This window comes from Zootoca vivipara, chromosome 2, assembly GCF_965207765.1.
Source record: "Zootoca vivipara chromosome 2, rZooViv2.hap1.1, whole genome shotgun sequence".
Taxonomy (NCBI): domain Eukaryota; kingdom Metazoa; phylum Chordata; class Lepidosauria; order Squamata; family Lacertidae; genus Zootoca; species Zootoca vivipara.
In genome coordinates this window covers 17,724,844-17,751,931 of record NC_142584.1, presented here as the reverse complement: position 1 = coordinate 17,751,931, position 27,088 = coordinate 17,724,844, and the positions used below count along the sequence as shown (strand labels likewise).

The 27,088-nt window shown below is 40.9% G+C and overlaps 1 protein-coding gene across 1 annotated transcript in view; it reads right to left on the bottom strand.

The window, feature by feature from the left end:
- Positions 1-26,285, bottom strand: part of ATAD5 (ATPase family AAA domain containing 5) — a 28,762-nt gene extending 2,477 nt beyond the window's left edge. The window contains exons 1-21 of the mRNA XM_035103854.3: positions 25,821-26,285; positions 21,229-22,904; positions 20,999-21,053; positions 19,913-20,071; positions 18,228-18,354; positions 16,725-16,806; positions 15,244-15,425; positions 13,929-14,089; positions 13,540-13,684; positions 12,710-12,955; positions 11,194-11,290; positions 10,182-10,261; positions 9,767-9,912; positions 9,531-9,681; positions 8,016-8,177; positions 7,134-7,246; positions 4,951-5,044; positions 3,781-3,845; positions 2,963-3,128; positions 2,092-2,273; positions 383-1,206 (exon numbers count right to left, since the gene is read on the bottom strand). Of these exons, the coding sequence (XP_034959745.3) occupies positions 383-1,206; positions 2,092-2,273; positions 2,963-3,128; positions 3,781-3,845; positions 4,951-5,044; positions 7,134-7,246; positions 8,016-8,177; positions 9,531-9,681; positions 9,767-9,912; positions 10,182-10,261; positions 11,194-11,290; positions 12,710-12,955; positions 13,540-13,684; positions 13,929-14,089; positions 15,244-15,425; positions 16,725-16,806; positions 18,228-18,354; positions 19,913-20,071; positions 20,999-21,053; positions 21,229-22,904; positions 25,821-25,883 (4,976 nt within the window). The 5' untranslated portion in view covers positions 25,884-26,285. The remainder of the gene's footprint in view (positions 1-382; positions 1,207-2,091; positions 2,274-2,962; positions 3,129-3,780; positions 3,846-4,950; positions 5,045-7,133; positions 7,247-8,015; positions 8,178-9,530; positions 9,682-9,766; positions 9,913-10,181; positions 10,262-11,193; positions 11,291-12,709; positions 12,956-13,539; positions 13,685-13,928; positions 14,090-15,243; positions 15,426-16,724; positions 16,807-18,227; positions 18,355-19,912; positions 20,072-20,998; positions 21,054-21,228; positions 22,905-25,820) is intronic.
- Positions 26,286-27,088: the final 803 nt, after the last annotated feature.

Genomic DNA, 27,088 nt, shown 5'->3' with positions numbered 1-27,088 from the left:
CCATATTTGAAAGATGGTTCTGCTACCATCTTTGTTATAGCTAAACTGAGGCTGAAACCAGACCAAAAAAAACCCCTACTAAAAACCAGGCATCGCTAAGACTCCAACTAATGTTAGAGTATTAGTGAATATGTGTAATAATTAAACACTATAATTAGCCGACAACCAACATTCCATGGCTCTTCCAAAGCATACATGGAGTTACTGTGCAAGCAGTCTCCCTTGATTGCTTCAACTGCTTAGAGGCAACTCTGCAAATAAATATTCATAAGATGAAAACAGAAGGGGGAAGGCCTTGCTCTCCCTGGAACTTTATATACTGGGGGGGGGGGAATCCTTATTCCTGTTCATTCCGCATACACCTGTGCTATTTTGACCTTACCTGGAATTAGCTATTGACTGACCAAAGTATAAATCGGCTCTGTCTTTTGAAACACTGAGCGCAAGTTCTTCCAGTTCATCCTTCCCAGGAGTCGTGCCAGAGTTACTTTCCATAATTTTTGAAATTGTCTTAATACACTTGTGAAAACTTAGTGCCTCTGCAGTTGCTTTCAGCTCAGGAGAGCTTTTGACGTTCCACCAGTCATTATGTTCCATGCTGAACTCATCCGACAGACCGTTTTTTATCTTCCCTTTTGTCCAAATAAATTCCTCATATTTACATGATTGTTTCGATTCCTGAGACCTCCTGTTGAAGCAATAATCTAAGAAAGACATATCGTCCACAAATTCAGTTATTGAATTTAGGCACTGGTATGCAGGTGCAGAGCTCTTTGCTTTTGTTGGCGTTCCACTGTCCGGTGCTGCTGTGTTACCCACCGCAGGTTCCAGTCCACCCTTTTCTTCTTCCAAGCATGAACCAGGCATGCCAGATGGTAAAGTAAGGAAACCAGAATAGTCTAAATCACTTTCAAATAAATCACTATCATCTAAGAAAGCCGTAATTTTTTGGCGCTTTGTCCGTTTGACCTTTTTCACAGGGCTTGTTTCCTCTAAGCAATCGCTGTCCAAAGACTTATTACTTGAATCGTTTTCTGTAACTGTGTTACATGAAGGATTAGCCATTAGTGTTGGTTCTGGAAGTATATTGACTGGTAACGGTAAAATGAATTCAAGATTACTATAAATAAAGTCTATATTCTTCATCTGGAACTCTGTGAGCAGATCTGTCAGTCTACTCCACTCTTCTTTTGTTGTGACTTCATGCTGTGAAAAATGGAATTAACTAATGAGTTTTTAAAATTTTCTTTAACAGATTTGTAGCATATACAGTCACTCTAAAGCAGGTGTGTCCAACTTCCAAGAGACTGCGATCTACTCCCAACTATAAATAAACTGGCAGTGATCTACCCATTGGATTGACCAGAGTTGTTTTTTAGGGAGGATGAGCCAAAGTTGTTGAGCTTTTTTTGGGGGGGGGCTGCATCCCACAATCAACCAGGGACGCCCAGCGATCGAGCAGTAGATCGCGATCGATCAGTTGGACAGGCCTGCTCTAAAGCATGAAAGCAATAACCAATAAATCAGATGCAATAGTATTTTCTAAAGCAGCCATTATGAGTGCAGGACTGTGCAACTTTGGTATAATTGAGTAAACAATATGTGTGTGTGTGTGTGTGTGTGTCTTAATTCCCTAGGAGTTCCCTCTCTAAAGTATTTTTCATGTGCCAACATGGTTGGTCATCCATTCTACTTGGAGAGTGCTACAGCCGTACCTTGTTTTGTGAACAGGATCCATTCCGGAGCCCCGAATGCTAGCTGAAACGGAAGCAGGGCAAAGTGCCACGTCTGCACACGGAGCGGTTTGCACTTTTGCGCTTCTGCGCATACGGCAAATCCAGAAGTAACCCATTCCGGTACTTCCAGGTTTGCTGTGGACATTCGCTGGAATGGACGCTAGATAAGGTGGACGTTCGCGGAGGTATTACTGTAATTTGATTTCCACTTACAAAAACGCATGAATCAAACTTTTTTTAAAAAAAAAATCTTTGAGATACCACAATACAATTTGTTGTAATAGTATTCTGTTTCATTTATGTCATTAATCAGCAGCATGCCCTAGGGAAGTTTATTGTACCAAAATAAGCGTACCTTAAGAAATTGGAACAAATCTTCGGAAGGCAAAAAGATGTTCTTAAGGCCAAGCAAGTTCTCAGTGCAGCCAGTGTCACATTTTGGAAGATTCGCTGGAGGGCCAGGTTTACTGATCTTGGAGCTGGTTGCATCTTCAATGCAAATAATCTGTTCTTTGCCACTTACCCCTCTATCTCCTCCTACAAATAAGAGTTTCAAATAGAATTCATAACAATGATTAGCTCTGACAACAGTGTAGCAGTCCTGTTTCTTTTTTTTAATGTTCTTGGTATAGATTTTTTGAAATTTGCATATTTTCTCTGCTGTCATTACTCATTTGATTGTTTACTTCTTTTAGTCTTGCTTCCCCTTGTTGCAGCTTCATTCTGTAATTTCCTCATCTGTTCTATGTTGCTTCTTCATCTATCCAATAAAAATCACACTAATCATTCTCTCTAATAACAAATTCTGGTGACTGGGTGCCAACAGGATTGGATTCTGAAGGGTGCCATATACTCAGGTGAAAGCAGATGTACGAAGTTAAAAACATTAAAAATACTTTTTTAAAAAAGCAGCCTGAGAATGCCATCAGCTCGAAAAGGAAACCAAAAAAACCAAGGGAGAGGGACAATGAATTGGCCGGCTTTATCTCCTTACACTTTAGTATCCTGGAGGAGGACATAAGCTAGCTGGAACAAGAGCTGTCTGTTAGGGATCAAGGATACATTGCAACATTTTCTTACCAGTTCCATTGATCTTTCTAATAGACAAAGTGGATTTTAAAAAAGCATTTTAACTGTTTACCAGGTAAACAGCAACAAACAATTTTGACATGTGAACTAATTTGTTCAGCACTCCAGCTGGGCAGACTTGCTGTGCAGCACCATACCTTTTTCTTTTAAATAGCCGCCGCCACTCCGAACCCAGAACTGTAAGTACAGAATACTTTGTCTGACGTCACAATTATTTGCAGTTAACAAAGCAGCAAGATCTCTTATATCCATTCTTAAGTTCTCAGCCAAACAGAGAACTTGTAGATAGCTGGCAACATTCATCTAAAATAAAACAGATTCAAAAATTAATAATACAATTTTTTTTTTGGGGGGGGGGACGACGAACCACCAGCATGTTACTTTACATGGTAAGAATCTGTGCCTACTAACTAATGTTGTCTGCCATGAATGGGAGTGTTTAAATACAACGCATGTATACAAAGTTTGAACCTTTAGGGGAAGAGCTGTAGCTCACTGGTAAGGCATCGGCTTTGCATACAGAATGTCCCAAGTTCAGTCCCCAGCATCTCCAGGTACGACTGGAAAGTTGCTGCCAGCCAGTGCAGACAAAGCTAAGCTAGATAGAGCAATCATCTGACTCAGTATAAGGCAGCTTCCTATGTTCCTAACTGCAGTGTTAAATCCTATTTAACTACTAAAAAGTAGGTGGAAACCCAGCCAGATGGGTGGGGTATAAATTATTATTATTATTATTGGTTATAAGTCAACTATGCTGTATGGTGCATTATTTGTAAAGATTTGTTGTCATTGCAGAGCTGTCTTAAAGCCCCTTGCACGGGTGATGCTTTAACTAATGCATAAATTTCACAAATCTATAAATTCAACTGCAGTTGCAATAATAGTCTGGTCCACGTTTCGTCATACTAAGAAATCGTAAACTACTTGTTTTATATTCCAAAAGTGAAAGACTTACCATAGAAGGTATACTGAAGGTGATTTCTTCAAGACAGCCATCAAATATTAAACTAAATGATGGATCTACACAAAAGATTCAGAAGTAAAGCCTTTTAAAATTTGACCATTGAGAATTATTTTAATGTAATATTAAAATGTGACTCCTGAACATATTATAGTTAATGTATATTACAACTGGAGAAAAGGAGAAAAAGATGGGGCGGGGGGAGGGACAGAAGCCAATCTTCAATGCTTCTACTCTCCAATAGCTCCTGAATAGGAAAAGAGCTCCCACTGCTGTGCTGTCAACATGTATACAAGTCCTAGAGGAAGAGTTTACTCAGTGTGAAAACAGGTAAAGAACTGCCCTACATTTTGTGTAGTATGGTGTAAGGTAAGGTAAAGAACCCCTGGACAGTTAAGGCCAGTCAAAGGCGACTATGGGGTTGCGGCACTCATCTCGCTTTCAGGCCGATGGAGCCAACGTATGTCCACAGACAGCTGTCTGGGTCGTGTGGCCAACATGACTAAATGACTTCTGGTGCAACAGAACACCGTGACGGAAACCAGAGCGCACGGAAGCACTGTTTACCTTCTCACCACAGCAGTACCTATTTATCTACTTGCACTGGCATGCTATCGAACTGCTAGGTTGGCAGGAGCTGGGACAGAGCAACAGGGGCTCACCCCGTTGTGGGGATTCGAACCTCCGACCTTCTGATCGGCAAGCCCAAGAGACTCAGTGGTTTAGACCACAGCGTCACCCGCGTAGTATGGTGAATAACAAAGATAAAAGTGGAAACAAAAGTAGGGTGCCAACTTGTGGGGTGAGACTCAGAAAAGACAAAATGTGGGTACAACAAATGGTGTTGCAGAATGAATTAGATCCACCAAGCTGTTTTTAAGCGAGACCAGCCTACAAACAACCATAAAAGCAACAGCATGTTTTGTTCCCTCAGCATAGAGTACTGAGAAGTAAACAATTACCCATAGGAAAAAGAGTTAGGCATCCCCCCCCCCTCCGGCATTGCCTGAGAAACCACCTTGAATTCAAGATTTCAGACTGTTTTCCCAAACTCCAAAACAGAAATTTCACTGTTCTAATGTTCACTTATTCAAGGTATTAACAAGGTACTTGGAATTAATAAATAATAATAATAATAATAATAATAATAATAATAATACTCACCATTGGTAGTAAGAATGACAGGTCTCTTGGTTGTGCTCATGAATGTTTTTATTGCATTTAGAAATCCAACATCTTCATCAAATATTACATCAACCTATGAGAAGTGAAAAGTGTTTATTCATATAACGTCCAACAGATTTCATATTTGCTTTTTCTATTTTTCAAATGATTCCAGATCCGGTGTGATGTTTGAGTACAAAAATAGGATTGAATTCAGACTAAGTTAACCAAATATAGTTTCCTTTGAAATTAGTGAGACAAGTCATTACATTCCCATTGAAATCATGTGCAGTTCTAGATCGGATCAAGCAAATAAAATTCAGAATAACATCAGCAATATTCTACCTATTCAACTTTCTTTTGCTAGGTTTTGGAATACTGAGAAAGCAGTGAGACTGCTTTCCACACGTCACTTGAAATCCAGTGCACTAGAGATGGCATTTGTGAACCCTTATCAGTTATATAAATGTAAAAAAAGAAAGGAAGCCAACAGAATTATGAATAAATAAATGAATAAATTTTAAAAGTACAAAAGTCCTCCAGCTCATTGACAATGTTTGGCAACACCATCCCTTGGGAGCCTTAAAAGTAGTCTTTTTAAAGTTTATTTATAGAATTTTTTTTTCCTTTTTTCCTTCTTTTTACAAAATTGTATTTGTACGAACATGAAGGACAATTTATTATATTTGTACAGAAGATTTGTATAAAATTATGTACTTGTTTTTCCTTATTTCTTCTTCTTTGTTTCAGCTTTTGTATTGAATACTGTTGTGTATATATAGACTTCTTTTTAAATTGAAACTAATAAAGATTATTTTTAAAAAATAAATAAATAAAAGAAGCTGCTGCAGGAGACACACTGTGAGCAACAAAGGGATGTTTCTAGGACTCTGGTGAAACTGTGACGTTCCCTTCTTATTTTTGCTATTGGATGCTACATGCTGTTGCTTGTGACTACATGCTGTTGCTTGTGACATGCTGTAAGCTTGTGACTAAAATATTAAAAACAAAAAAATTGGGGTTTTTTGTATGTTATTGCTTTGCTATGTTATTATGAAATTGTTATGTTATTGTTTTGCTAAGTTATTATGAAATTGTTTTCGTAGTGTATGTTTAAAATGCACCCCAATTTCTTTGTTGTAAGCAACTTTTGGCATGATCCTTTTGTTGAAAAGCAGCATACAAATAAAATGTATGAATGTTTGGACATTAAGCTAAACCATGGTCTGGAGTTTAACATAAATGAGCTTAGGCTCCTCCCTAGCTCTCCAGCTTGCAGGGACACTCAGAAGCGTTTGCTTTTTATTTACTGTAACTATGGGTTGTCATTTTGCCTGGAGTGACAAACTATGTTTACATTAAGGATGGTTAATTCAATATAATCCAGCTTCGAACAATAAAATATAGTTGATGTTAGGCAATACAGAATGTGGGAGCTGCCGTATACACTTGGCACTGCTACAAAACTGTGCTGGCAAAAAAATAAAATAAAAATGTCTAAGGTTGTATGCAAAAGTGTCCAAGTGACTCATGCAATGGAAATTTTTCTTCCTCTTGTCCCCCCACCCCCAATGGCTCCCCATGCTCCATCCAGCATTTCCTCTGGAAGCTTGGAGGCACCTCCAAAGTAGGTGTTGGACATGGGGACTGCAGGGGTGGGAATGTGAAGTCTCATTGTGCAAATGGATTTAACCCATAGTGTAAGGTTGTATGGGATGCGGGTGGCGCTGTGATGTAAACCACAGAGCCTAGGGCTTGCCAATCGGAAGGTCGGCGGTTCAAATCCCCGTGACGGGGTGAGCTCCCGTTGTTCAGTCCCTGCTCCTCCCACCTAGCAGTTTGAAAGCACATCAAAGTGCAAGTAGATAAATAGCTACGGCGTTTCCGTGCGCTGCTCTGGTTTCTCCAGAAGCGGCTTAGTTAGTCATGCTGGCCACATGACTCGGAAGCTGTCTGCGGGCAAACACCGGCTCCTTCGGGCAGTAAAGCGAGATGAGCACCACAACCCCAGAGTCATCAGTGACTGGACTAAATGGCCAGGGGTCCCTTTACCTTTTAAGGTTGTATTATGGGTGTTGGGGGAGATAGATACAGCATAGCTGGCCAACTCTGGCCCTCTTCCTTCATTCTGAGTGGTGCTGAAACTTTTTCTTCAGAAAGCCAGACCTACATTTATGTCTTACCTCTTCAAAGAGGATAAGAGAAGTTGCACTTTTTTTACTGGAATCCTCTTCTCCAGTTTCCCTTTTTAAAGATTTGATCTGCACTTTTTCTCTAGGGAAGCGTTCTGTATATCCTGTATGAATAATAGAGTGGGATCTGTATCAGTGGAAAATAAAGGTCCAGCAATGCTGCCAAAAAAAGCACTTAAGCATGGTGACGTCTGCCACATATACATAAAAATATCTTCAGATTGCCTTTCCTCTCAGGTCTGATTATTCAGTGATTTGTAATATCTAAGCAGTACATCGAGAGTTTGCTCATGCTCTCTACATTTTTATTCTGTAACATTTGCAATCATCCCCCAAGCAGCAACCTTTTGATTTAGTACTTGTCTGGTCTTGAATACATAGCCGCTAATACAGATTGCACCCATGGCTCTCATTGTTCCTCTGCTGGTACTGAAAGGATAGAAAGGAGGCAGGGAGCGCTGTGTGTGACCTTCATTGTGCTCTTCTAACACAGGGTTAGACCATGGAGGCGATACACAGTGCTTCTAAATCCATTCTATCCGTTTGCAAGCGAAACTCCAAAATAAGACTCAGTAGCTTCCAGCACCTCAATTAGTTTGAGGGTGTTAGTTGGGGAAGCAGGGGAGGAAAAGGAAAACCAAGGAGGTGGGGGAGAGGACATTGTTCTCCTTTTGTACCTGGAATAGCACATCAACAGGTGTTTAGTTGGCAGAATGAACAACCACCCTACATTTACATGGCTGCCATAGATTATAGCTCAGTTTTCGTGTCTGATAACACATGCTGTGGAGTTCATTTCTACACGAATACACTGTGATCTTTTGTTTCCCATCTCGAAAGATCAAGCGCATGCATGTGATATTAAAAACCTACCTTTGTTGTTTTCTTGCACCTTTTCTTCTTCATTCTTAGGCCTAGGAGAAATTTTGAAGTAGTTTGCTAGTGTTTTGGATGCCGAGCCTTGCTTTAATCCAGTTCTTCTGGGTGAAACTGGAAACTTTCTTGGGGACTTCTCTTTTCTGGGAGAGCTTTTCCCTGAAATATACATTTTATTTTTGTCTTAAACTTGAAAGAGAAAGCATTGGCTTGCATAATCCAGTTGCAGAACCCCACACCCTTTCCTCGGAGGACTATGGTGAGATGTGCTGCCATGTCTAGCAAGGGCAGACTGCTTCCATCACAGATGAGCAAAATTCAGCTGCCCAGTCCCAATGCCTTGCTCAGGGGGACATGAAAGAACAAGGGCGAGGTCTGCAAATACTGCCTGAATTATCCTGGTTGCATATGGGTGCCATGCAATTTCTGTCCCCTGTACTCAAAACTAATTGATGTTTTATTTTGATAATCTTTAAAAAGCTACTGTAAGAGCCTCTCGGGGCTATGAAGCAGGATATAGGGGTTCCACATAAAATCAGTCTTGCAATACTTATGCACCTTCATAATGCAATTTCAGTTTCCAAATGAAGTGGTCTCTAAAGCCTCAAGCACCCTTTGCCCGACAAAATGAGGGTGATGAGGTTATCTTCCTACTTTCATGCCCCATAAATCTTCAAATAGACAGAAGGCACAAGAACCAGTTTCTCTGGGGTTGGTTTCACAGAGGGAGAAAGGCAACTGATGGGAGAAGGTAGTGTGGCTTCTCTACCACAATACCACTCCAAAAGTTTCACTCCATGCATGCTCTCTGGACTCATAAACACTAGAAGGTCAGCATGACCAGAAATTCTGAAGTGCCATTTATAGATTAAAAGCTCCCATTATTTGGCTATGGTACTAAGGTGCGCTCCACTCTCCTTACCTCTGGAAAGCCACATACAATCTGAAGTACCTATGTGGCCCAGTAGTATTGGAAAGAGTGCACTCCCATGGTGCCTGCCAGGAGGTACTACTGCTGCTATGGACAAGGTGTGGGGGGGACAGGGGATGCCCCGATGAACAGAACTGTGAGAAGGAAGCACCCTCATTCCCTTGGCATGGAGCTGACAGTCAGCCATCATGAGCAAAGCAAGGGCAAGACATTCTCTCAGTACTGCTCCTTATTAACTGCAGCCCAGCAGCAGAGGTTTGGGATATTGACCAGGGAAGGGGAAGGAGGAGGTCAACTTCACACCCTTCCAATTAGCAATATGTATTATACCATCAAAATGCACGCATACTGCTTCTATAAATGGCAACCATGACAACCCGACACTTGAGTTCTGCCTACATGAAAATTAAGGCATTTACAGGTATTTTACAGCATAGATTCCTTTTAGTCAGCAACTGTGACAGTACACTGGCCTGAAACTCAATAAAAGGTGTGACACATAAAATCTTAAAAAATAAATGCATGTTCCAACCAATTTTTTTCACTTCTCTACTGATAAAACAAAGAAGCCCATTACTTACTGGGTGATTTAGTGCTACTGTAATTGTTAAAGAAGCATGGCTTATGAACATTTACACCTTGTTTGTCCACCTGATGAGACTGAGTAGCTTCCTTTAGCTGAGAGAGAATCTGCCTTCCGCTTCGCTGACAAGAAGCGTTAACTTCAAATATCTGCAAAAATGTTATAAAATTAAGATTTGTTAAAATCACTTTGCAGGTTCCACATTTGTTATGTAAGTAGCTACCCAATACAAACCTTGAAGCCAAGCTCCTGTGCGCAGGCATAAACCGCTGCTGTCTTCCCAATGCCTGGGGGACCGATAAGCAGCATTGTATTGCATAGAACAGTCTCTTCCTCGCTGTCCGACTTCTCATCTTTAAAATCCGCATTGTCAAAGGATTCTAGTATGTTATATCAGAGTAAACACACACATTTGGCTGTGTTAGTTTATATAATTTTTCTGCCTCCCTTTCTAAGAAAAAAAAAGAAAATTCAAACCAACTTCTATTTTAAAAAAACAAACAAACCCAGATGAAACAAAATTTAAAACAATCTTACATATTCTAAAACTTATATCCCACTCCTAAGTCTTCATTTGGTTTCTGAAATAAATCATTTTTATTAATATAAAACTCAGTATTTTACGGATTGAAGAAAGATTCTGAAGTACCATCTTGGCTGCCACTTTTTGCTTCTTTTTGAGTTCTGTCTTCTTCACAGTCAGCTCTTTTTTTCCATTCACATAGCCACCTAAAAATAAAGACATAGGACTATTTTGGTGTCTTTGTCCACATTTGTACTATTTATTGGGACGTATAAGACTGGTTCTCATATCATGCTAAGCTATGGCTTAGCAACACATGCATGGGCACGGCTGGCAGCTGTTATTTTTGCTTTCCCTTAAAGACACGAGAGATAATTTTGGATCGGATGAAGTACTGCATCAAAGAATCTGTATTAAGTTATATAGGAGGTATTATTAATTGTCATCTTCATCCGTTTCTGCTCTCCAAAATGTTCCGGTTGGCGAAGGCTGACTTTCCGTGTTATGTAGTGACCCGCCCTGCAACCTTTAGTTGAAGGGTGGGATATAAATACTGAAAAATAAATAAATTGGACAGCGTGGGTTATAAACCACAATCTTTGTTCTGGATAGCAGGACAAGCTAAGAAACTGGGGAGCGGGAGAAGCCGCTGAAGTCATGCATGCATGGTATGCAAATTAAGCCACTATCTAAATGTGCAGTGTGTTCTAACATGACACTGAAAGGGTGGTGGTAGGGAGGAGGAATAGCACATAACCAGAGACTGTTTTCACTAGGGGGTGGGGTTCTTATGTGAAACCCCTCAGTGCTTTTTAAACTTAAAGGTGTTTACAAAAGTCGTTTAGGAGATTCATGAAGCTGCCAACATGGACCCAACAGAATCCCAGCTATTGAGCTGATATACGCTTAACACTCTCAATTTTCCTAACCACTTAGAAACTGGCTCAAGCCACATACCAAGCCACATACCACATACCACATACCATACATACTATGCGAACACAATGCAGAGTCACACCTAGTTAATCAGAATGACCTTTAACTAGCAAAACATATCACAAAAATCTGGAGGGACCCAATTGCTGCAATAAGCACTTAAAAGGGAAAAAAAGATACAAGAAATTCAACAGTTTCTAACCTGTGTAGTTTTTGAACTGCTGCAGCATTCCCTACAAGTTCACTGGAGTGCTGTGGCTGGTATTTTTCTGTCCAGAGCACATCTTCATTTGCAAAATCTGCAGATTATGAACATTAACACAGAAATTACCTATTTTAATAATTATCCCATGCAGAAACAAGGAAGATTTACTATTTCATTTTCTGAAGATGTTTTTAGCCCAAATGTATGGCCTACAGAAAGGAAACAGTGAAATAAATTGTGATCAATATTTATAGACCAACGCTGCAGTGTTTTAATACACAAAAAGGACCCTCCCTGTAGCTTCACCCTACAACGTTATAAAGGCAAATGGTTAAGACTCTTGAATATATAATTTGCATTTTTAAAACAGCAGTCTAACTTATAATAAAATACTACCGTAAGTCAGTAGATTGGACTCAAAGATCCCAATGGCGAAGCAAAAAGCAAGTGTGTATTATAGATTCCCCTTCCTGTATGCTGTTCCATGCCCTGCTCCCAGCAATTGCTTCCAGAGACCATAAAAAGCATTTTTTTTCACTCACAGAGAAGGCAACTGGTAAGACTGATACCTTCTAAGGCAGGATCCATGTCATGGTGCTTATTTTTTAAAGTACATTAATTCCTTTTAGGTCTACTGGGCTGTGTTCCAATAAGGTTCTCTGTGAATCAGTAGACTGCAACTTCACTAATATCCATATAACAATTGTCATTAAAAAAAACAGGGTATGAGGTTCCGAAGAACCTGTTAAATATATTCTTTCATTGCGTAAGAGGACTGCACTGAACTTACTGGAAAAATATAGTTTCCCCCTGCCATTGTCAGAGCGGTTTTTTGGGATTCAGGATTTAGCTGCAATATATAATCTCACTTATTATGTCAGGAGCAAGAAAAAGTGAATTATATGCAAGCAGGTTTATTGAAATATGGTGCTTTTGTAATAAATATTTATAATATAAATTTATATTTTTAAGACGCCGTTGGTGCTGTGGTCTAATCCACTGAGCTTCTTGGGCTTGCCGATCGAAAGCTTGGCAGTTAGAATCCCCACGATGGGGTGAGGTCCTGTTACTCCGTCCCAGCTCCTGCCAACGTAGCAGTTCAAAAGCACACCAGTGCAAGTAGATAAACAGGTACCGTTGCGGTGGGAAGGTAAACAGCGTTTCCATGCGCTCTCGCTTCCGTCACAGTGTCCCGTTGCACCAGAAGCAGTTTAGTCATGCTGGTCCCATGACCTGGAAAGCTTTCTGTGGACAAACGCTGGCTCCCTCGGCCTGAAGTGAGATGAGCACCACACCCCTTAATCAATTTTGACTGGATTTAACCAACCAGGGGTCCTTTACCTTTTTAAAGATTTTGTCATCTTGAGCACAACATATATTAATTTGAGGACATTTCAGATTAGCCATTTTAGAATGGATTCACTTCCACATCTAGTTGAATAAGAACTATGTTCTTAATCACAACAGCCATAATTAATATGTTCTAAAATATTATGGATAAAGTGTAAGTTACCAGAAGCAAAACTACTTTCTGATCCAACTTCAGAGTCTTCTGTCTCATCCAAATTTATTATGGGGACTATGTTTTCCATGCCAGTCTGTTTTTCACATGGAACCAGGTCTGGAAGTTTAATCTCTGCTTTTCCAATTTGTTTCCTTCTTTTGGATTTGTGATCTTCAGCTTTTCGTTTTCTTTTGGTTGCTTTTCGATGATCAGAGTCTGCATTTGCCCCGGTGCTTGCAGCTTCAGATTGCTTTACTAGACAAAGAAAAACAAAACATGCAACATGTCATACCACTGAACAATTCCTAGCGCATCTTACTCTTGCCACCACCAACTAATCCAGACAAATAGGCTTTAGTCATGCTGGCTAAGATGCATAGTACAGTACTGTGTTCAGTGTTCCACAAGAGTGTGGGGTTTTTCCAGCTCCCCCCTGCAACCTCATGTACTAAGACATGGCCCCACTACCTGAAGAGCAGCAACACCTATGAGGAAGAGGAACTGTCAGCGGCAAACGAAACCAAACCACCACCACTACCACTACTTGCTTGAAGAAAGACTCTGCTTGCATGCATGCACAGACTTCAGCAAGTATCTTTTAAGTCGCCTAGGCTGAAATCCTGTGTATACTTTCCTGTGAGTAAGTTCCATTGAGCAAAAAGGCTTTATTTCTGAGCAAAAATGCTTCAATATAGCCAGGCCTCCACTTGGTCTGCCACCTCTAAGGGAAGGGACTGCAGTGGTAACAATTAACAGCAAACATGCTTAGGATTGTGCTGCTAGACATTTACTTGCTACCCATGCCTGAATTTTACATGTCGTTACATATACTTGCTAACCTGGTTTAGTCGTTTGGTAAGCAGCTTGTTTTTTCAACAGCAAATGAAAAAACCGTTTCACAGGAAACTGGACATTGGAAGACTGAATCTCCTCCAACAAACAATTCCTTTGTGTTTCAGAAAAAACTGGTCGCCATCCAGAAGACTATAAAACAGGGGGGGGGGGGGGAAACCAACACAATACATTTATACCCAATTAATATTTTTGAAGATAGAAAACAGAGTTTAGTAGTACACTAAGAGACACTGGGAAGCACATGATCTATGGAATTTAAAAACATTAAGCTGCTACATGTCAGTTTAATAAAAACAAAATGATAAGAGCTTTCGTAACAACAGATCAACTGAACTGAAAGCCATCATGGCAATAAAGATTTGTAAATACTAACCACAAGAATTGGAGAATCAGTACTGTCAGACTGTGTTTTTAACACAGAAAATTCACCAAGTGGAAAAGTGAGTTTTGCAGTATCAGTTACTTCAGAATTCACCTCTCTCAGATTAGTTAGAAGAAGTGATGAGGGTGGTGCCAATCTCCACATCAAACATCCTATGAAAGAATAAAGACTCAATTGGCAAGCGGGGTTTTAGAAATAGGTAACAAGGAATAGATTACAGTATAGAATATTCACCCATTGGTAAAACTCTTTGTTGACAGTAGCCAGGCTCCTTGCAAAGAGCATTACAGACAGTGCAGCACAAAAGGGATGAATCCAGACTCAGATGAATTCAGACACTTGAACTAAAATAACTTGACAGGTAGGTCCCTTTAACTAAAAAAAACACCAGTATCTGCTTCTTAAAATGGGAGCATCTTTATATCTAGGCTGCTCCTATGCAAGCTGTCCTTAACATTCTATCTCTTATTGCTCTTCTACACAGCTACTCTTCTTCTAATATGACACATCTCTAGGGAAGCACAAAAAACTATCTGATCGTATACTGAGAACTACATTACAACGGGAAAAGCTGTCAGAACCTGCATGCAGTAGTAGGTGGGGCCTGACACACACAGTCCCATAACACAGAGAAAGCTATTCCTCATGGGGACAGAGGCATAACTTAATAAGTCAAGTTTCATCTTCCATTTTCTCCAAATTTTGTAAAACTTTATTTTTTTAAAAAAGCTCTCCAACATCCTTTACCTGCCCTGACTGCTCAAAAATGCAAACATGACTCAATTCCTGTAAAATAACACAAATGTCAATTCACAGGTGAGCTACAAACCCTGCCCTATAGCTATCTAGAGCCCCTAACTTCAGAAATGTAATTGCATCCCCCCAAAACGCATGCATGCAATAGCAAAGTGTGTGAACGTTTTTTTCTCATATTTGAAAGAAAGACAATCTACCACTCTTGCTGAAGCATTTCCCACTCTTGCTTTGATCTTCTTGTAGCAGATACAGTTTACTGGCAGAAGAAGGATCTGTAATTGCACTCTGCTAAGTATCAAAGCCCTTTCCCTTATCAGCTGATTGCTACTGAACAGCTGGTGGACAGGAGAGGGTCCAGGGGCCCCAAGCCAGAGTGGTCACCTCTGGCCTAAGCCCAAACAGAATATAATTTTATGAAACTCATCTAAATTTATGCCACCCAAACCTTTGTTAGTCTCTTGTAGTGACAAAAAGTCAATAAACATTATTTTAAGGCAAAAGCTCCAATAATGTACATTCATTGCAAGAACCTCAGGAGGTCAATACTCACCACGGTCCTTCTGCTGAACATGGACCACTGTTCGAAAACTGGAATTAACTGAAGAATATGCTTCCAATGCTGCTGCTTTCTTTGCAATCTGCCTTTTTAAAGACTCTGGCAAACCACTCATTAAAAATTCACGTTTCGCTTTGAACTGCTTGCCATCTTGAGAATTTTCAGAATCTTGATCACTAGGTGTAAGTGACAAACAAAAGCAGATAAGCTTCAGTATTTAATATTGCTTTGCGTTCCTTGCAGCAAAGGCTTTCGAACTGTTCAGGAGAACCCCAAGATTCCTGAGCAGCTTACCATAATCTACAATGATAAGATCAGCAATGGGAGGAAAGCTTCTCTAAAACACTGCTTGCAATTACTGTTCTCTGGAGTGTGCAGCCCTGAGAAGAACCGTCCTGCCACCCACTTTATGCTGCATCTTTCCTTCTTGCATTGCACCAGTCAACCCTTTCACCAAGTTTCCACTTGCGTACTCATAATGTTAACACACTTCTCCTCCAAGGGGCTCAGGTTTGAATACAGTGGAACCTCTACTCACGTACGGAATCCGTTCCGGAGGTCCGTTCATGAGTCAATCTGGGTTGCTGGTAGAAGCGCTGTTCTGCGCATGCGCATTCGACGGCAGCACCATTCTGCGCATGTGCAGACGGCAGAAGCCGCTTGAATTGCGCCAAACCCGGGATTTACTTCTGGGTTTGCCACGGTCGTGAGTACAATCATTCACATGTAGGGGTGGTGGTAAGTCGAGGTTCTACTGTACAGTACGCTGGCTCCCTCGGCCAATAGAGCGAGATGAGCACCACAACCCCAGAGTTGGTCACAACTGGACCTAATGGTCAAGGGTCCCTTTACCCTTTAAGGTTAAGCTAGGCTGAGAGAAAAGGAGAGTCCAGGGTCACGCAGTGTGCTTCATGGATGAGCAGGGGTTGGAAACTGGGTCTCTCCAGTTCTAGTTGAACAGTCCATTCATTACATTATGTTGCTCATGGTTCTATAAAAATGGGTGTGGATTTATGCAGTTCCATCTCATTCATTAATACACACACACACACACACACATCTCACTTCCAGTCATAAAAAGTATCAGAGCAGTTTACAACAATCGTACATAAAACCATAATATAAACACCATATTAAAAAGTTGAAATCAGAAATTAGCTGTTATGGAAATATGGAATTCTTAATTGTCTGCATATGCCTGATGGAATAGTAATGTTTTCAGCAGGTGTTTAAAACTTGAAACGGAAGGCGCCTATTGGCAGAGTGTTTCATAATACTGAGCCAATGACACTTAAAGGCTCAGTTTCTTGTGGTCAAATGAGCCTCACCAGCTTGGGGAATGAGCAGTGATGCTCCTACAGATGATCACAGTGATCGTGTTGGGATAGAAGGGTTCAGACAGTCCCTTAGGTACTCTGTACCTAAGTTGTTCAGGGCTTTGTAAATTACTACAAGGATATATGTGACAAACTGACCTGCTTTCATCCAAAACACAAATTGCTGCATCTGTAGTCTTCTGGACCTTTTTCCTAATTAATGAAGATACTTTCTCTTTGCCTTTAAAAGTAAAATATTGCCAGATTAGCAAGGCCATAACTCTGTGCTGCAAGGGACAGATATGCATCAAATTAACCACAATAATAATTACTGGACATTGTATCTCAGATTCTTAAATTATTACATAAAATGTTTTTAAAAGTATACTGTTTAATTTCCCTGACGATATATCTGATACACAGTCATAGGACAGATATTCTCTTGGTTTCTGAAAATCTTAATCTTAATATTCTATGACCATAAAACAGTACTCAGTAGGGTGTACATATTTAAGAAAAAGCAAACAATTTCATTTTCAGATTTGTCGTATAAGGAAGTATGTTACAAATTTTAGGAAAAAATATTAGGAATGTGGAGTTTTCAGAACAGTGCACAAAATTCCCGTGAACTTAGTTGTTTAGCATCTGCTCATAAATGTGTTTTAGCTGTATTTTAACTTCTGACAATCTGCATAAGCATTTTTCTCATTATGCATGTCAAACTGATACCAAACCCCCCAACAGGAGAACACAACCAACAGGGTTATTTATACATGTGACACACACTAACACACAAAATCCAGATAGTATTATCTCAATGGGGCACAAAACATGCACCTCCCCACCCACTGAGGCTATATTTATTGGGCAAATAGTGCAGCTTGTAGTGCAGCTTGAGAGGGCTAAACTTTGCCCCTAGCATCATGGTCCCAATCTAAATAACTCCCATGGCTGCTTTTAAAAATATATATATATAAAGAGATGGCCACCTTTGGCCACCTCATGAGAAGAGAAGACTCCCTGGAAAAGACCCTGATGTTGGGAAAGATTGAGGGCACTAGGAGAAGGAGACGACAGAGGACGAGATGGTTGGACAGTGTTCTCGAAGCAACGGGCATGAGTCTGACCAAACTGTGGGAGGCAGTGGAAGACAGGAGTGCCTGGCGGCGTGCTATGGTCCATGGGGTCACAAAGAGTCGGACACGACTAAACAACAACAACAACAATATAAAGAGATGGGAGATCACAGATCTCCAACATTTCAATATATTTTGGCTCTGCGATAGTTGCTTAATACTGTACTCATCTCATGTTGAGTGAAGGACACTGTGTGGTGACATGAACTAGGAACCTTCTTTGTGGTGGCACCCTGACTGTAGAACGCCCTTCCCATTAATTTAGGCTTGGTGTTGATATTGCTTACCCTTTGACACCACTTGAAGACGTACCTCTTTCCCCAGGCTTTTATAGCAGCCCACATAGTGGCTACCACAATGCAATGAGTTGAAAATTGAAGAAGTGTCCACCTGCTTTTGCTACAACGATTCAAAAATGCTATTATTTAAATTGTGAGTTGTTTTATCATTGTAACCTATCCCGATTTTATGAAACATTGAAGTATGGGCTAGAAATTGGAAAAAGTTAGTGAGTAAAATTGGGTACCATTTGATTTCATAGCCGCCTTCACGTTTCCAGTCTTCTTCCCCAATACATCATTCAAGTTTCGAAGTTTCTTTGGTTTGTTTACACTTTCTGAAACAGGACTTGAATCTAGAAAAATCACTGAATCCTGAGCACAAACAGGATATATATTAGAGATCTCAGGGTGGTTCCCAGAGTAAAACCAAAATATAAAACCACAAAATACATAATCAAAATCAAAACAACAATAACCCAATAACCCACCCACCCCAAGTAATTTTATTGTGCCTATGGAGCCCTGCATGAAAAAGCTCTTGCCACTGTTAGATAACTCACACATCCCCAGTGCATAGTCCCTGACAAGGAGGAGAATGCAAAAATACATGCTACTACAGAGCTCTGTGCATACACTACAGTTTACCAGACATTTATTTCATTTTATTTAAAATATCAGAAAATTCTAGGGTAGTGCGCAACATTTTTTAAAAAAACAACCAAATATAAATGAATGAAAACCAAAAGACATGATACTAAGTAACGAAATAAGCTCTCGCAACTTGCATTTGGTTCCAATATTTGTATGGTATTGGCTGCTACTATGTTTCAAATGAACAGTTGTATTTCATACAAACGTCTGTCAGTATTACATCAAATAAAAATGACCCTCTCTATCTACTCAGTGTAGTATGCAAAAACTAGTGCACAGCTGGATGTGGAACTTGAGCTCAATTCAAGTTCACCATTAAATTCACTTGGTAACGTTGACCAAGCCACTTTCCCTTTTTCATTTTCCCTTGTGTAGAACAGGACTAGTGAGAGATCAAGAAAGTACACTGCATAGATACAGTTAACAAAAAGTTCATTTTTTATAGAAAGTGTGTTATACGTTCACTGAAAATGTTAGGAGAAATTATACAATTTCTGCTTATTCTTCATAACCTAAGGAAATGTTATATTATTATAGCAAATACTCAAAAACACTAACAATCACCTAAAATGTGATCATCAGCATTTATTGGAGTATGGCTGAAAAGTGAGAGCAAACAATTTTCAGTTATTCATAAAATTAATCTCAGAGACTGTCAGCGTTTACACCAGAGGTCGGCAAACTAAGGCCCGCGGGTTGGATGCGGCCGACTGGGCTCGTTAATCCAGCCCGCGAACCTTGCGGACTCTACCACCCACTCGGTCAGTCCCTGTGCTGAACAGGCACGGCGTGGAGGCCTCGCCACACGGAGACTGACTTCCGCAACGTGGCGCGGCTTCTAATTGGCTGCAGGAACCTCCTGCAGCCAATCAAAAGCTGTGGATGCCTCTGGGCAGGCGGTGACGCTGGTGCGGCTTCTGGTTGGCTGCAGGAAGCTCTGGACGCCTCTAGGCGCCATCCCTTCCTTCCCGCTGAGGGGGGTGCTTTCGGGAAGGGGTGGGTTAGCCCCCCACAAGGTCTGAGAGACAGTGGACTGGCCCCCTTCTGAAAAAGTGTGCTGACCCCTGGTTTACACTCATCTACTTTATCACTAGAACAGATACTTTAAAAATTTGTTTTCAGACAAATTCATAGCAATTACTACAAATATCATCACAAGTCATTTCAAACCCCTTATACTGCAGAATAGAGAACAGGTCAAAGATAAACTGTTGCTTAAAGCAAATGAACTCTAACAACAATGCTGAATCCATATATAAGCTAGAGTTTATGGACTTACTTCTGTGTTCTGTGACTTTTTCTTTTCAGTCAAGGCCTGTTGTCTAGAAGAGCGTCGCAGAGGCACAGGCAATGTCTCTTCAGTAATCTTCGTTGCTCTGTTATGCTGTAGAACCTTTGCTTTCTCAACCAATTTCTTTGCTTTGGATATATTGTTCATCTACAGTAAAATTAAAAGGAATTATTAATGGGCCAAGGGCCAATGCACACTGTGGCTTGGATCTAAAGGTGGAAAGGTGGAAATGTTCTTCACCAATTCCTCCTACTCATTAAAGCACCCCCCAAAAAAACCCCTGCTCCTGAGGGTTGGGGTACTCTCCAAAATAGCATGGCAAATGACGTGGGGCTGCAGCAAGTAGAAGGAAGCCCAGGAAAATCAGACACCATGTATTTTATGAACAGAAATCCTTTCTGCTCAACAAGGCACTGTTCAATCTAAGGTGCTATATTTAAATCTATTAATCCAGGTAAATATTTAAAAGCTGTGTATGTTGAATTCTTTAAAAATTACATAATTATATTAAACTCTTTCTCACTGAACAAAGAAATATTATGTATGCCAGTATATTAAAGTGTATGACCAGATATATATTAAGGGCCTTTTCATACAATAATTTCCCTCAGAAACCTAGACATGCACAAAAATTAAAAGAGGTTCCAGATTTGTCCTCCTCACACTCAACATTCATTTGTGTAAACATAAAGCCAGAACAGGAAATCCTAGGTGATATGCAATGTAAGTCATAGATAGACCCACGGAAATCAATGTACGGTATTTGAAGTCCATTAATTTCAACAGGTCTATAACTCCATCTTTATTTCAAATTTATTTTCAAATCTGGATTGCAAGTAATGAAGTGGTAATTCCTGGTTTCAGTGTTACACTCTAAATATAGTGAGGAGGTTGGAATAACACCTAGAAGTAGTACAATGCTTGCTTACATTCTACTGCTGAGGGGGAAGAATAATATCATTCAAAGTATTCTGTGCATAAATAATTCAAGGGCAACAACTTTTTACAACTCGTATACTTAATTCGATTGGGCCTTCATATTCAAATTACAGTGAAATTTATTCAAAACAATACCTTCACATTCTGTTGCGTAAATCTTTCAGATGTACTAATTCGAGTGAATTTCATCCTGTATGGGAGGGGGGGAAAAATCCCAATTATTATATATTTATTAAACACCACTCCTTAATAATGTTTTAGGATAAAGAGCAAAGTGCTGAAGCTGCATATGTTCAGAGCTGCCATCTCTAGATAAAGTTTAGGTACTTAAACAAAAATTACTTACACTCTAAAAATATGTTTACCTTATTGGGCACGTTGAATCAAAGGGTTCACTAATCACCACAGCCTTATACAGGGCACTTTTAATAAAGGATTTGTTTCTTTGGGGAGTAGAAGCCTGTACAGGAATAGGATCTGATGCATTTTCATCAATAGTCTCTGAAAACCTTTCTTTTTCTGGTGTAATATTTATGGAACTTTGCCTTTTCTTTTGCCGTGGACTTCTTCTCAATCCATTATTTTTGGGGGACAATTTGCTTTCTGTGTCAGTTGAAGTGGTTTCCCCAGCAGCATGGTCCAGGCTTTTGTTTGTATTTAAATCTTTCTCCTCTCCTCTTAGTATCATCTTTTGCCTGCTGAGCTTGCTGTTTCTTACTCTGGTACGACCTTTTTTAACTGTATTACAATGGGAATCACTACCAACAAAATCAGATGATAATTCATTTCCTAGATTTTTATTAGAAACATCCTCAGATTCTTCCACTTCCAGTTTGTGTTTTGAAGATTTTTCTACTTCCTTCTGTTTACTGGGTCCTTTTTTAGATCCATTTTTTACCATATCAGATGTTGGTTGTCTAAAAGCTTTCATAAACTGGTCTCTTTCTTCTGCAGTGCATTTTGCCTTCATGCTCTCGGAACCTGCAGCTTCTAATACTGCCAGTTCTAACTCTTCTTCTGCTATCACCACATTAGATTTTCGCTTCTGTGTAATTTGCTCAGCATATATCTCTTCTGAGGCAGGCAGACTGCTTTGTCTTCTAGCTGCTTTGGTTTTTTGCTTTAAAAAGATAGATGCTATTTTCCTAGAAGAGGGAGATTTTGGAGGCACAGAATGAATTTGTGCAAGGACAGTTACTTTCTTAAGTGGGAGCTGCTGAGCAGCTTGGCAGCTCACTGTTTCACAGGATGCAGAGGGACTATCTGCTGTTTCTGCTTCGGGAATTTGATGACTTTTATTCTCACCTTGGCTTTTTAGAAAGTCTTCAAATGATACAGTAACTGTGCAATCATTTAAAAGTGATGTCTCATGTGCATTAGTCTCAGGATGCATAATATTTTCTATGCTTTCATTTTCTGCTTTACTCATAGATATACCTTGTTTATTATCAACTTCTCTACTATTATCTTTCTGTTGTGTTTCAGTAGAAAAATGTTTAGGCAAGTCCACCTTATCTTTGTGTTTCCGTTTCTTTACTCTTTTTATGTTACTCTTTATTTCTTCTTCATGTTTCCTGTCAACAGTGCTGAGACGGTGTTTACTAGAATCATTTAACGTTTCTTCCAGGTTTGTAGGGCCAAGCATTGCAGGAACACTGTGACTATTGAAACTACTTTTAGAGTCCTCTTCTTTTGGACTAAGAAATTCTCTACTATCATCACTATTAATTTCTATCACAAGGTCATGCCCAATTGTTTTTATATCTTTCAATTTATTATTTAAACCACATCTCTTTCCTTTCCTCTTGAGTCTTGACAAAGTCTTTGAAGAATTTTCCAAGGATGATCTATCTGTTTTACTTTTCTTCTCTGTTACAGGTGCAGCAATATTCTCATATGTGGGGGAAGTTCTTTTGAAATAATCCATTATATTGTTGGACTTTGGTGGTGACAACACTTTATCAACGTTTTTTCCTAATGGTGAAAAATATTTTGTAATTGCTTTTATAGAAGGATCATCTTCTTTCCGTTTCTTACATGGCTATAAAGGAAAAGCAGAGTTGTTTTGTATAAATGAACAGCTTTAGCTAGCATTAAAATTGCTCATGTGTTTGTTTCTTATTTGTTATTCAGAACACAAATTGTCTAAAAAGCTTGTCATGCTTATTATACAAAAACTGCATTCACACATTTCTTTTTTAAAGAAATATGGGGCATCATGTTAATCAGGAAAGCTATGTGAATTGTTAAAAGCAAAATAAAAATAAATTATTATCTATCTATCTCAACTCAGAAGCAGCTAAGCTGGACATATTAAAGCAGGCTGTCACCTATGAGACTGGGTTGAATGAAAGAACAAATTACAGTATTAAAAAGCAAACAAGCAGCCACTCATTTACACGCGTTCAATATGTACCTGACCAGGTATACGTGCATTGCACTGACCCTGGAAGTGACACATAAATGTCATAAAGATGTCACTGAAACATCACTAAAAGGGCAGAACAGGGGTGGGGTGGAGGCGGAATGGGATGTTTGTGGGCTTTTTCAATGGGTTTCAATTATATGCGATTTCATGTAACCCCAGCATGAACAGGGGGCTGTATTTAACAGCAAATAAACATGCTCTTTGCTAAACTGACATGAACTTTAGTGTTTGTTCTGAAGATCCCATTACAAATGCATTAGCCAGTGAATATAAAATTGGGTTCAGACCTGCGAAACTCAGGTTCTAGCTATTATTATTTATTATTATTATTTATACCCCGCCCATCTGGCTGGGTTTCCCCCACCGCTCTGGGCGGCTTCCACCAAAGATTAAAATACATTAAAATATCACAGATTAAAAACTTCCCTAAACAGGGCTGCCTTTAGGTGTTTTCTAAATGTCAGGTAGTTGTTTATCTCCTTGACCTCTGATGGAAGGGCGTTCCACAGGGCGGGCGCCACTACCGAAAAGGCCCTCGGCGCTGGATCTCAGTGTCTGGGCTAAACGATGGGGGTGGAGACGCCCCTTCAGGTATACAGGACCGAGGCCATTTAGGGCTTTAAAGGTCAGCACCAACACTTTGAATTGTGCTCGGAAACATACTGGGAGCCAATGTAGGTCTCTTATGTGGTCTCAGCGGCCACTCCCAGTCACCAGTCTAGCTGCCACATTCTGGATTAATTGCAGTTTCCAGGTCACCTTCAAAGGTAGCTCCACGTAGAGCGCATTGCAGTAGTCCAAGCGGGAGATAACTAGAGCATGCACCACTCTGGAGAGACAGTCTGCGGGCAGGTAGGGTCTCAGCCTGCGTACCAGATGGAGATGATAGACAGCCGCCCTGGACACAGAATTAACCTGTGGCTCCATGGACAGCTGTGAGTCCAATATGACTCCCAGGCTGCACACCTGGTCCTTCAGGGGCACAGTGACCCCATTCAGGACCAGGGAGTCCTCCACACCTGTCCGCCCCCTATTCCCCAAAAACAGTACTTCTGTCTTGTCAGGATTCAACCTCAATCTGTAGCTAGAGCTCAACTACTGAGTTAGGCTTGTAGAACTAAAGGACAATGTAAATATATTCAACCAACTGAACTTCGACAGGTACTTCTGCACTCTCAACATCCTTACTATAGGTCAGCCAAATGGAACTGCTCCTCACCCTGAGCCTTAGGGCCCAAGTGGGATGTTTAACAGTTAAGCTGGACTGTGACTGTACTGTAAAGCCATTCCCTAATGAAGAGCAGGTGGGATTCTTTTTTTTTAATTAAAAAAAGCACATATTTACTCTGAAAGATGTTCCCTTTCAGAACATGGGATACAGCAGCAAAGCAATCACATAATGCACCTTTGCAAGGTTGCTACATTTTCTCTGTTACAGGCCGCTATGCTCTCTCAACCAGAACTACCATTCCCAGGATTCCTTGGGGACAGAAAAATGTGGTGCTAAACCGGTTTAACACCACACACCCTCAACAGCATCACAAATGGTTTTTCACCAAATCTCAGGGAGGTTCACTGAATAAAATACAAGATAAGACTATTATAAAATTATGGAGGAGAAATGTGTACTGGAAAACCCACTGACCCCACCGAGACAGTAAAAGGTACAATTTTTCCAGCTCTCCCCCATCAGGGAGAGACAACCTTTGAGCCACCAATCTGTTTCAAACATTTAGAATTTGCATGGGGGTGGGAAGTGAAAACACGCCTGATGCCACCCACACCCATAAATAGAAAAACATCGATATTTCTATTTTAAAAAAAGAAAAGGTGTACATATGGGTGTGTGTCATAGTTAACCTCCTTCATAAGAGCCAACTCCTAGGGGCAAATAAATAAATACAGTATCTGAGGGGGCTGCTTCCCCCCCAAAAAAAGTTGATGAGCATCGCCGTTCAAATGGTGCAAAAGTGCTGAGTGTCAATGTGATCAATGAAACGGGCTGAGGCTTATCACAGGGCGCCAATATTTTCTTCAGGTTATTGTTATTACTTACTACATTTGTTAGTCGCTTTATCTTGCACAAGGCAGCCCAGGGCGACCAAACAAATCTAGCCAGTTTGCATGGCATTACCTCCAAAATTGGCACATCTGACCCCTTTACCTCTGCCACAGGAGCCAACTCCTGGGGGTTGAGGGCTGTCATCGACCCCTAATAAAATAAAATATTTGAGGGGGCCGGGCCAGCCCCCCCCCAAAGTTGATGGCCGTTGACATTCAAATGGTGTGCGTGCACCCACGTCATGTGATGGATCATGTGAGGCTCACCTGACCCCTCCCCCCAAATTTTGACTCGAGTTGGTACCCCTTTATCTGCTGTTCATGGCTCTGACAGCTGCAACCCGCCCAGAGGCGGAGCTGCCTCGCACGTATCCCTTCCCAAGCCCATTTCACTCGCACACAGTCCGCGAAGCCAGAGGAAGAGGGGAGCTTCGCCTTCTTTCTTTCTTTCTCTCCCTTCTTTCTTACCTGGACGTCGCCGTCGGTTGAGGCAGCCGCAGCTTCGTCGGCCATGACCACCCTCCCCACCATCCGCCTTCTTCCCTCAGCAACGGCCGGCGATTTATCTCGCCTCTCAGCTTAGCGGAGGAAGGTCCTCGGAGCCATGAAGGAGGCAGGCGCTCGCTCGATGGAGGCCACCTTTGGACTCCCGCCTGCCGGCCGGCCGGCCCAATTTAGGAGGACGGGGGGGAGGGCGTGGAGAGAGAGATCCTGTCAGAAATTCGCGCGCCAGACAACAATCGGACAGAACTAGAAAAGCGCGCGCTGGAAGGATTCCGAGCGCCGCGGCTGCGGTGGGCGGGCCGTGCGCCTCTGGAGCTCACGTGACCGGGGAGCGCGCAGCCGCCTTAGTTCCCCCCCAAACTTCGCCCGTGTCACGTGAACTGCTCCCAGCCGAATACAGTATACTGTAAAGGGAACCCGGCTTATCTCGGGGTGGAATCGCGCCCCACCCCCTTCTGCTCTCTATTTTCTCGCGAGAACTTGGCCTCTCTCGAAGGAAAAAGCAACACGCGCGGCTTTTTCGAACTGCAGTTCTCCAGGGACTGGGGCTCCCTTGAGAGATCCTTCACAGTGCATTTAAAGCACGTCCAGTGCACACCTTTCCAACTCCACAGTTCTATAATTCTATGTGCAGTGCACATAGAATTATAGAACTGTAGAGTTGGAAAGGGTTCTCCCAAGGGTCATCTAGTCAAACCCCCTGTAATGCAGGAATGCCTTTTCAAAAAAATATATGTACTGTATACATAGCTGCCAAGTTATCCCTTTTTTTAAAGGGATTTCCCCTTATGCTGAATAGGCTTCCTCGCGAGAAAAGGGAAAACTTGGCAGCTATGACTGTATATCAAATCCCGGGAACTGTAAAGTGTGCTGTTAAAGGTGCTGGGAATTTTAAAAGATTCGTTTAGAATCTTTTAAAATTGTTATTTTTCGTATAAGAGGTTGCATTTTCGTTAAAAAAAAAATTGCTGTTTTAGTCCTACTTCAATACTGTCTTGTACTGTATTACTTGTATTACTAGTATTTCTTAAATTTATGTTGGCTTTCATTCGAAGATCACAGGGCAGTTTATAGTATACACACACACACACACACACACACACACACACACACATACACACACCACGGAACATAGTAACAGAACAAAACCAGCCAGGTTAAACTACGGCGAACTCCTCCAAAACAGTCAGTTAAGCTACTGTACTTTGAAAAACTAAGGCTCTGGAAGCACA